Raw genomic sequence first — 11,553 nt, 5'->3', positions numbered from 1 at the left:
GTGTCAACTAAAATTGGCAAGTCAGTTCTCCGGTGACAGAAAGCAACAAAAAAATCAAATTGAGGCGCGGGTCAAAATTTTAGAATACAATTAGAATCAATTAAAACTTTGAAGACTAAATTGAGTCAGAGTAAAATTTCAAACACCATTTTAAGTATTAACTCCACTAAGGGTCCGTTTGGAAAACACCAAAAAGCTATTTTTTTCAACTTTTGACTTATAAAAGGTTATATTAATAGTGTTTGGTACAATTTTTTAGATAAACTTTTAACTTTTCAAAAAGTTATTTAAGAACTTTTGAATAAATTAAAAAATATGACTTTTTCTATTTTCAAAAATTATTTTATCACTCATATTTAATGCACAACTTTAAAACAAAGATTTGTATAATAACTTTCTAAATTTAAAATAACTTATTTAAAAATTATTATTAATAAAAATTCTTATATTTTAAATTTTTTTTTAAAAAATTTATTTAAGAAGACGAATTCTGTTTTCATTTTCCCCGTATGGAGCGCTGAGTTACTTACGAAAGCTCTGCGCATAAAGCTGTTGGTCTTGCTGTGGCTAGCTTGTTTGGTGTATATGGCTTGTAAGTTTCTTATCTCGCCCACTGGTTTGTAACAACTAGCAGCTCTTGATAGAGAAGCTCTGTAAGGACTATTTTAAGGCAGGCCCCACTCAATGCGGTTTTTTACCCAAACTTGCCGTAACTAGTAATTAGGAAACACAATCACGCATTCCAAATTCACGGTCTCAGTCCATGTCCTTGTGTTTCAGGGAAAACGAACGCTTACCTTGTGGTCAGATTTAGTTATAGTGTGTGTTTGGATTACGGTTTGTAAACGAAAGTTTACATAAAATTAAGTTTGCAAAATTGATTTTGATCAAAAATGAGTTGGTATTAACGTGATTTATGTTTGGTAATTCTCATTTAAAATGGATTATAGTAAACTAAATATTGTTTGGACTATATTATTTAAAATCACTTTTAGATGAAAAATTACAAAAAGAGACATAAATTTAAATAATTATTTTATGTTATCTTATAATGTTATTTTAGATATCTAAATAAATTTTAATTTTTCTTAGTACTCTCAGTATTCTTTACTCTAATAGGATTAATAGAATCATAATACAAAGTAAAAAAAATATTCTATTAAAAAAAATAACAATAACAGTTAAAAAATTCATATAAACAAAAAATAATAAGAGTTTTATAAAAAATAATAATATGCATGAAAGAGTATTGGAGAAAAAACATTTTAAAACAAATAACAAATATATGAATAATGAAGGACACAATTGGTACATAGAAATATTTTTTCAGTCCAACAAAAAGTGAACGGAATATCAAGAATTTGTAACTTTTGTTAAACGTGGGTTGAAGAATAGAATCACTTCTGCGTTAATAGGCTTAGTTTGATAAATTTTTTACTTTTCAAAAATAACTTGTTTGGTAAATCTTTTACTTTTAAAAAATAACTTATAAAAGTTAATTTATGAAAGATGGCTTTTTAAAAATGGTAGCATTTATGTTTGGTAAATCAAATAAAAAATAGCTTTCAATAAACACAAGCAACATCAATTAAGTTTGGTAAAATAGTTTTTAAAATTTAAAAATACTATAATAGACATAAATATAAGCATTAAATCTGAAAATTTGAAAAACTATCTTAGCTGCTTTCAAAAGTACTCAGATCTTTTAAAAGCTGCAAGCACAAGCACATGGTCTTTTTGATTTACTAAATACAAAATAAGAGCTTGAACTTTTAAAAAGCACAAGTACCTTTTCGAAAAATTTTACCAAACCAAACCTTAGATGATAGAAAGTTACCAAAAATACAAATGAAGCGTTCAAGAAATTCAAATGCACTTCTCTCTTCTCTTCTCCAACGCGTTTGCCAAACACATGTTTAATCTTTCAATGTTCAATCTTTCAACAATCATCAAAATCAATTCCAACTATTCGCGATATATCAAATAATTCATTTAAAATCAGAGTCTCAGTCAATTTATCGCAACAATCAATAACTCAATCACAAATTCACATCCGCACCGAATTTTAATCACAATTTCAAGCAATCACATAAGCTAACCATTTTTCATTTAAACTGACACATTTTTAATTATCTAATTAATTTTGTAGACATTCTAAAATTACCGTTAAAGTTTAAAAACAAATCCCCTAGCTCAATATAGAAACTTGCCGAAATCACCAAACACGCCAGCACCGTTAGCAATTCCAACACCTATTTCTATAGCGGCAACAGCGGTGGTTCTGAGTAGCTTCGATGAATCAATCCAGTGAAAATGGCATTGACGGGCATTGCAGAATGGTGGTCACACCAGCTACTCCCCTCCGGCAGTGACTTCCGGGGCAGCAACCTCTTTGTCAGCAGCTCCAATAACAGCGTAAAGCTCAGTGGTGGTCACGTCATCAGCGGAGGATCCTTTCTTCCTCTCCTCTGTGAAATTCTGCGATGGTGGTATCGGCAGCGGTGGCGAGGGAAACCACCACACCTTCCTTCTTCTTTCTCTCCTCACCATCGCGTCCTCCCTCTTTTGCACACGCAACCGTGACAGTGATCATGGTATTAGCGGTAGTGTTGGGGGCTTTAGCGACGACAACGGCTTGACAACAGATTGACGGCATCACGACAACCTTCAGCGACAGCGTCAGCGTCGATGATGGTGGCGGGACAGCTCTGTCGGGGTTTGTCTTCCTCTTGCTTGTTCTCAACAGCGTCGGCAGCTCCCAACCTTATCGGTGCCGTCCCCCCTTTCCTCCTCTTCTTCTCTTCCCGTTTCGTAACTCTCCCTCTCTAATCTCTGTTCACGTGGGGGGTGTGTTTGCGGGGAGTGGATCCTCTCCAATGGAAAAAAAATTGGATGACCCTTCATTGCTCTCTCTCCTATTTAATTTTTGTCCCACTTATAGAATTAAAGGTAGTGGTGGAAAAAGGCCAGGCGGCCTGCCAGGGGCCTGCAGCCTGGCCTGTATTTGGCCTGGCCTGACCTGGCCTGTTATAAAATAGGTACAGGCTCAGGCTCTTTTAAAAGCCTTAATACATTAATAGGCCAAGCCCAGGCTTACTAATTAGCCTTATAGGCCTGTCAGGCCTGCCTGGGCTTGTTAAAATATAATTAAATATATAAATAATTATTTGTTATTAATAAAATTATAAAATATTTTAAATTTATTATGTTTTATTATAAATATTTTTGTATATTTTAAATATGTTAAAAGTTTAAAATTTTTTATAAATATTAAATATATGACATATTACATATAACTATTTTTATTAAAAAATAATTTTTTTAAATAATATTTTTATTTTTGTAAAAAAAAAATTATCAGGCCTTTTAACAGGCTTCAGGCCAGGCCAGGCTGAATAACAGGCCAGGCCTAGTACTTTATGAAGAGCCTATAACAGGCTGCAGGCCAGGCTCAGGCCAATCAACTGTATAACAGGCCAGGCCTGTTAAGAGCAAAGCCTGGCCTGGCCTGACCTGTTTCCACCCCTAATTAAAGGTGAGAGATCACACTTTATTCTCTCAAGTGTTAAAAAAATAGAGAAGATTCATTTCCGTGTTTGTGAATAGGAAAGATGGCACCTATCTTAGAGTTAGGAAAATTAGGGTTTGTGAGTTTTTATTTAAGAATTTAGAATTAGGTTTAGAGATTTTATAAAGGAATAAGGATAGAATATATATTTTGATAAAATTGAAAAATAGAATAATAATTTTAAAATTAAATGTATTCTACTAAAAATATTTAAGAATATTATTTATTAATATATCACTGAATTCAAATAATTATTTTTTATTTAATTTATAAAACGAATATATTAATCACTTTTTATAAAATACAATTTAAATCAAAATATTAATTATTTAAATTAAATCATATAAATTTTTATCATTTTTTATTATCAGAATCTTAATTTCAAATTATATAAATAATTAATAAAATTATACAAAAATATTAATTAACTTAAATCTAAAGTATTTATAAACTCATTATTAATAGATTATTTTCTAAAAATAAAAAACTCAAATTAAATCATAAATTATCATAATAAAAGTTACTTAAATTGTACAATTTTTTCTTATTTTTTAATTACCAAAAATTATAATTTCAAGTATACCAAATATTCAATTATAATAAAGATTATATAAAGATCTTAATTAATTTAAACTCTAATTATTATAAAAATTACATATGTCTCCTAATTTAAATTCAAAGTATCATAGAGTTTTATTTAATTACTTTTAGTAAAATAATTTTCTTAGAATAAAATTCTCAACAAATATAATAAATATAAATAACTCATTATTTAATTTTCAAAAACCCAGAATGTTACACAGTCTCTCATTTTTGGATAGATCCATCGAGAGATTAAGAATTGTATAGCTCTGCTAGACTAATTCGGGTGCCAGATTAAAAATTTTCTTTATGGATCAGGGTCCGGAGTATTATATATATGTATGTAGTCATAAGCTATGTTGAGGAGGTACACTGACTGGTTCTTTTTATATGATGTTTTATATATATTGTACATGGTGTATATTATTATATTATCCTTTGTGTTGCTCTATTTATTTCCGTATTCTTGTTTGTGTCTGTTTAATTTGTCGCAAACATTCATTTTTCGTTTAAAAAAATCGATCATATGCTAACTCGATTACAGGCTTAATAATAATTATTAGCTAAGTTTTAAGAACGCAAGTTGGTAGTACTCGATTTTTAGTATGATCATGACATACTAAAAATTGGATCATTACATATCCAACTCCCTTGCCTCCATCCCCACCCATTTTGTTTCTTCCAAACACATTATGTTACTCTTTTTCTTTGTCAAAGTGTTCACCACTTTCATAAATTTTTCTATGAATATGCCTATATTTCATGTATGTTGTTTATGCCTTTATTTTTATCTTCTTTTTTTTATCTCTTTCTTGATGAACTAACTTAATTATCCTTGTCCATTCACAAAAATGTGAAAATCATTGCTTGTTTTGCATTATATTAAAGCACTGATATAACGATTATTACTCATTTAATACTGTACGTGAACCATACAACATGTTGCTTTGGGGTGATAACCTACATTTAGCATAATAAAATATTTGATCTTTATTATGAAGACTTAACTAAGTTTTTATTTTGGTTGTCGATCACCGAGCATATCCTCCTTCTTTATTCAAGTTTGGAACCGGTTATATAACATAAGCAAAATTATATCTTCTGAATCTATTGCATTTCTTTAGACCACAACAATAATTAAACTTTTAAAATTTCTTTTTCCTATTTTGGAAAGGAATTTTCGTAATTTTCTCAAAAATAATATGTACATATGTTTTAATCTTAATCATTGCTGATTTTATCTAATTTATTCAAAATAATTAAATTTTTAAAATAGTTTCTCAGATTGAACTCGTGCACCAATGATATTTCTGAATTTTCAATTTCACCATTTGAACCTTGAGATTGAATTCTAGACTCCATAATAATCCTTAGGCCCATTTCCGATATGACTCAACAAATCAGAATGCTGATGTGGCACAAACATTGCCACGCTGGATGTGTCATACAACATCGTTTAGGGTATTAGTACCTAGTGAGATGAAAACATCACCGTAAAGTTTTACGTGAACGAAGAAAAACAAAACTTTGGAGGCATATATGTTTTGATCATTCACAATTCTTTTCCTTCTTTTCTCCAACACTTAGGTAGCGTTTGGTGGAGAGACAGAGACAGAAAGACTGAGACTGAGAGACAGAGACTGAGAGACAGGGATTGAAACAAATCTCAGTATTCTGTTTGGTGCAAAATGAGAGACAGGAATTGAAACAAGAATGAAACTCTAATTTAATTTGCACAAAGGATAAAATTGAAATTAATTAATTGAAATGAAAGTATTTAAGGTATAAAATATTATTAAAGTTTCAGTCTCCATCTCTAAAAATTTCAGTCCCCTGTGTCCCTACTTTTTGGAGGTACTGAAATACTGAAATTTTGGAAACAGAGACAGACATTTTAGTACCAGTCTCTGAACTAACAAACACAATACTGAGTCTCAGTCTCTCAGTCTCTGTCTCAGTACCTGCAAACAAACGCTACCTTAACGCGTTGTCTATATCTTCTTTTGACAATGGTGAAGGCTTAGTGTGGTGGTGTGGTTTGCAAGTTCGGGCAGTTTTGTAGGGATGCTAATGTCGCCGTTGAGTTCGCCAAGTCCGTTTGAAGAAAAGGAAGCACCATTGTTGTTGTTATCGAGGTTAATATATAGTGCAATTATTTTTTATTTTTTATTTTTTTTTGGTAATCATAGATGATCCAAGGGTTTAGTTGGTTTTCTTTCTGTATGTAGTTGGGGGTGTTTTCGTTGTTGTTGAAGGTTTAGGGTTTCAGATGTTCTTCTGTTAGGGTGGGGGTTTTCAAAATGTTCTACTTTTTATTAATAGAACAAGGGAAAATTTGTTTTTTCACTAAACATGATATGCAAAATGTTGATTTTTGGTTTAGTCATAGTCATTGAGTTAAGTTGAAGGGAAAGGAGAAGATAATAGCTGAGGATGATGCATTTGTGGAAGATATTTCAGATCAAGTTGATTTGGGTTTGTAGGAGATGCAAGGGTTGAAGACTATAATGCTTATGATCCGGGGGTTGATTCTGATGGTGCAAATTCATGGCATTTATTAGAGATGAAAACTCCACCGATCTTTGAAGATGAGCTGGATGAAGATAAGGATGCTGATGAGATTTTTCAGTGCTTAGGGAGGGAGCAAGATTTGGTAAATTGCACCTTCCCAGACCTTGTTCGCACTGATGTTCTTGTCCAGTTCTCGGTTGAAGACGAGCGATTCAAACTCCTTGCTGTACACTTCTGCAAAAGGTTGGTTGCAACCAATACTAGAGTTGGAAGAAGAATAAGAAGAATAGCAAAAGATGGAGATAACGGAATAGAAGAAGCAGAGGTACAAGAAGAAGATAGGGGTTCTAGGGTTTATAAATGCAAACAGGGATTACTATGGAGCATCATCACCACATTCCCATATTACCTAGCCGTTATTAATGCCAGAGTGACAGTGATTGTGCCAACTCATCATCTCAACTGCTGAATCATGCTGAAAATGGACCTGAGGACTATTATGGAGCTCAAAGTTCAATCTCGAAGTCCAAAATGATGTAATTGAAAACTCAAGAGTATAATTAGCGTACAAACTGAATTCGAATGACCATTTTGGAAATTTAGTCATCCAAAATATATGTATCACACTCAACCATGATACATGAATATGAAACATAAGCCACCAATCAACCAATATATTCTTGGTGTTTAAAAAAAATTGTTTATAATAATATAAAAGTTGATTCTTTTATTATAACAAGTTTAGTTATTTTGTTTTCCAGAGTCTAATTACTCTAATGATTATTTATTTTATGGGAAAATATGTGAGAAGTGAAGTATCGAATTAAAATATTTCCATTGAAACACAAGCACAGAAGGGAGCAAATAAGTAAACGAGGATAAGAGAACTAATTATCAATGACCACCTATATTTTGGAAAACAAATTACTCAACCAGAACAAAACCTTTTTTTAAGTATTCCAAACATGGAAATGGCAAGTCCAAAACATGTTCCAGTTCAAGGGATTTAGATATGAGTGCATTCACAATCAAATTCCTGTTGATATACTCACTATCTAGAGAGAAACCTCTACACACAACCAGGGACGTATTACAGACCCAAGGTACTGCAACAGTGAAAGCAAGGCCATGGCCCCCTTTTTCTTTGCATGAGTTTCCCGTACCTAAAACCACATCCTTGTATGCACGGCAAACTTGATATACATACTTTCCCATAGGCAAGACTAGCTCCAATTCAGATGGGAAAGATCCAACATTGTTCAAGACATCAGAGTCCGAATGCAGGTTCACCACGACAGTGCCGTGCTTTGGATGGAGCCTACTACTAAGGGCTTTTAGAAATGGTAAATCTGGGTTCCAGAACTTGTGGGGAAATATATCATCACCATCATAAGCATCAATAAAGATCATATCATATAGGTTGTTGCTTTTAGTAATAAATTCCTCTGCATCTGCTTCGTAGAGGTAAAGCCTTTCATGAGTTCCTTTCCACATAACTTCATTAATGACATCAGGTTTTGTGAAAGCTCGGTAGCCTGACTGTGTCATAAGTGAGAAAGCTGGGAACCCCATGGCTTGAATTGATGCTGAGATAACAAGGGGATCAATTTCAACTATGTGGACAATGGCACCTGAAAAGTGGACAGAAAATTAGACAGGTGTGAAAGGAAGAACATCGTGAACTGAAGTTACTTCACGAAAGCACATTGTTTTAGATAAGCATGTAAAATTACTTACAAATGAAAGCTACATTGAATCACGGATCTCATATTGCTTAGGAAATACTGATCACGATAAGCAAGAAACTTATTTACTCTGCATATAGGATGATTCTAGAGCCTCTCTTCTCTACGTCTCTACCACCAACAGTTTAGCTGCTAGGATTAGAGACAAATTTCCCAATGGACTTCAAGTTTTTAAGCCAGAAAAAATTCAGGAGCAGTTTGGAAATTACTCAAAATCAGAATATTGGAGGGTTCAGTGAAATCTTAGGGCCTAATAACTTGTAAGGGGAGAGAGGAATGAGGGATTGCCATTATGGCAATAGAATATGTGGGTGCTTATTGGAGAATTGCTTGAATTTTTCAAAAGCATAAATTATTATTTTGTATTAGGTAAAACAAAAAATACTTGTTCCATTAGCTTTTAAAAGTTACATGCGAAGGCAATATGTAAAGAATATTTATGATAATTCTTTCATTTTGAATCGACTCACACTTTGCCCTATCTATTGAAATTGCTATCCAACAGTAAATTTTCCAGAGCTAATCAGTTTGGAAAACATCAAGAAATATAGCTTTTTCCCCACTCAACAATAATTTTCTTGGATATTCCAAGCTACCAATAAATACAGAGAAAAGCTATAAAACTAGAATTTTCACCTTGGATTTTACTAGCCAAAAACAGAGGTAAACTCCCCCCACCATGTCCGATGCATAAAATGTGCATATTTTTCTTTCCTTGCAGTGCACTGTTAATCTCATAATTACATGATGCTAAAGTAGTCAACCCACTAGATACCATACTCTTCAAATCTGCAACATGGAACAACATAAATTAAAAGAACAGTTAACATTTAATTGAACAGGAAGTGAACATCTACTATAAGGGCAGCAAGAAACAAAAATAAAAATTTAAGAACCATGACCAATAAATTACCTCACAAGTTACTGGAAAATTATATAACCAATAAAAACATCAAAATCTAGGAGATTGATTGCCCATACGTTAATTACTAGTTACCAAGCATAAATGGCCCAGATCATTCAAGTGACATGCATTAAGCAAATCTTATTAGAACTGACAGTATAAATTGTCATCTCAGAACACACACACCAACAAAAAAAAAACAAAAAATAAAAAGGAAGATAGGAAAAAGCTCAATAATAAAACTATTCAAAAGCAACTAACTAAATTGCTTTTCACAAATTTAATGCTATAGTGTGTGCCTGCAGCCTCCCAAATAGATCGTACATACCAAACAAAAAGCGAATTTCACTCAGATCCAAGCCAAAAGGTGCATGCTATGACGAAGAGAAAAAATGGTGAAGAGATGAAGATTCTCTTTGACAGATAGTTAAATACCTATCTAGGAGAATATATCATTTTATTTTTGTTAATTTTTTAAAGCTGATTATAAACTCCTCTTCATTCTGTTCACAATAAAACCTCTTCATCATAGAATTGTCCAAGCCACAAATATACTACATCGCACAAGAACCCATATATATATATATAAAACCTTGAATAAGGATCATTTGGTTGACCTCGGAAACCACAGTCCACATACCAGAGCACAAGATTTCTTTTAATTCTCAAAGTTCTTCACAAGTCAAGGTTAGATTTAGTTAAATCCGATACTTAACCTTGAATTTAGTCGATTTAGACATATAATACACAACTAAATTGCATTCTTCCTAGCAGCTTCTCTTATCTTAAAAAACAGCATGTTGTATAGCAATCACTAAATAAATACCTATACGATCAACCAATCAAGCACCTCCCCCTTTGAAAAATTATGTAAAAGATCTTTTTGTTTTTTTCACCTTTATAGGCCAAGCTAATTCACAAAATCCCAAACCAATTACTAGATATTATCAGAAAGTAACTCAAAAGAATTATCTTCAGTATAGAAAATGGTTGAGGAATGTACATGGAACGGCCAAGCAATGAGGTTGCTGTATTAGATAGACAGATTCTGGCTTATCCTCATGGTAAACAGCCATGACTTTTGCAGTGCTCTGGCGAGTAACATGGTTGAACCGGAGCACGCGCCACTCATATCCAAGCACCCTCAGATTCCCTCCATCCCCGTATCCCACATGTACCTGCTCCCACCTCTGCTGCAGCCATCGCTCTACACTAGGCCAATGCATTCTACTCTGAAACCGAGACAACCCCAACCAAGTTCCGTTAATGTAATCATGCACAAATCTCAAACGGTTAACAGAAATACGTAGTATTTTGATACGACTTATCCCTCTCTTTACTGGGTGGGACAATTGCCCGGAATTTAAAGTAGTTCACACCCCAAGTTTTGATTTGATGAAGCACTTTCACCATTTTTATTTTCAAGGAATTTAAAACACAAAGAAATTACTAATTAAAGCATCTTAATTTCTCTTATCCATGACCCACGAATTCGACTGTTAAAATACATGTTACCAAAAGAGAGACTTGAATATCTTTAATTTAGTCTACTTTCACTGAATTTCAAATTATTTTGGGATCCAAGCACAACTTAAGGAGAAATCAGAATTAGCGTTGGGAAAGTGCGAAAACTAACGGGTTTGGAGGAAGGATGTGCGACGACAGATACGACGCCGTTTCCCTTGCCGGAATTTGATTGGAGAACGGAGTGGCTGCAGTCATAGTCCGTGCCCCACCATTCCGAGGAGTAGAGCCAATCGCCTTCGTCATCAGCGTAGCGCCGCGCCGCCGCCGATAACCGGCGGAACCAGTTGGAACCAGCACTGCGCCACATGAAGTAAAACCCTAATCCTGTAAAGGTTATTTTTATTTTTTATTATTGTTAGTTTGGACTTATCACTCAAGCAACACTTCTAGGAAGTTCATTTCGGAGTCTTTCCCGACACTTTTTGAAGCTTAAAAAAAAAAAGTAACTACTAACCCAGCCTCCGTCCATTTTTAAGATTGATAACGCGATTTCTCAAAATAAAATCGATCTGTTTCGATTTCTGTCCCCGATTTTCGTCACACAAAGCGATTTTTATACGTTTTTTTCGGCGAGACTTGACGAAAAACGCTGAGCTGGCTCGTTCGGTGCATGACCTGTCATATAAGCTGAATGACGTGTTCATTCGTTGCTGAGATGTTCAAGTTGAGACGAACAGGGACTAATTTGTCTACCCCTTTCCCATAAAAACGACGTC

At 33.5% G+C, this 11,553-nt stretch overlaps 1 protein-coding gene across 1 annotated transcript; it reads right to left on the bottom strand.

The window, feature by feature from the left end:
- Window positions 1-7,559: 7,559 nt before the first annotated feature.
- On the bottom strand, window positions 7,560-11,227 carry LOC130960396 (uncharacterized). The gene is made up of 4 exons (XM_057885779.1): window positions 10,947-11,227; window positions 10,314-10,542; window positions 9,043-9,195; window positions 7,560-8,292 (listed from the first exon to the last, which is right to left on the bottom strand). Exons 1-4 carry the CDS (start codon window positions 11,142-11,144, stop codon window positions 7,586-7,588), a joined length of 1,287 nt encoding a protein of 428 aa, XP_057741762.1. The 5' UTR covers window positions 11,145-11,227; the 3' UTR covers window positions 7,560-7,585.
- Between the last annotated feature and the right edge of the window lie 326 nt (window positions 11,228-11,553).

This window comes from Arachis stenosperma, chromosome 2 (genome assembly GCF_014773155.1).
Source record: "Arachis stenosperma cultivar V10309 chromosome 2, arast.V10309.gnm1.PFL2, whole genome shotgun sequence".
In the NCBI taxonomy this organism is placed as follows: domain Eukaryota; kingdom Viridiplantae; phylum Streptophyta; class Magnoliopsida; order Fabales; family Fabaceae; genus Arachis; species Arachis stenosperma.
This window is presented reverse-complemented; position numbering and strand designations above follow the sequence as displayed.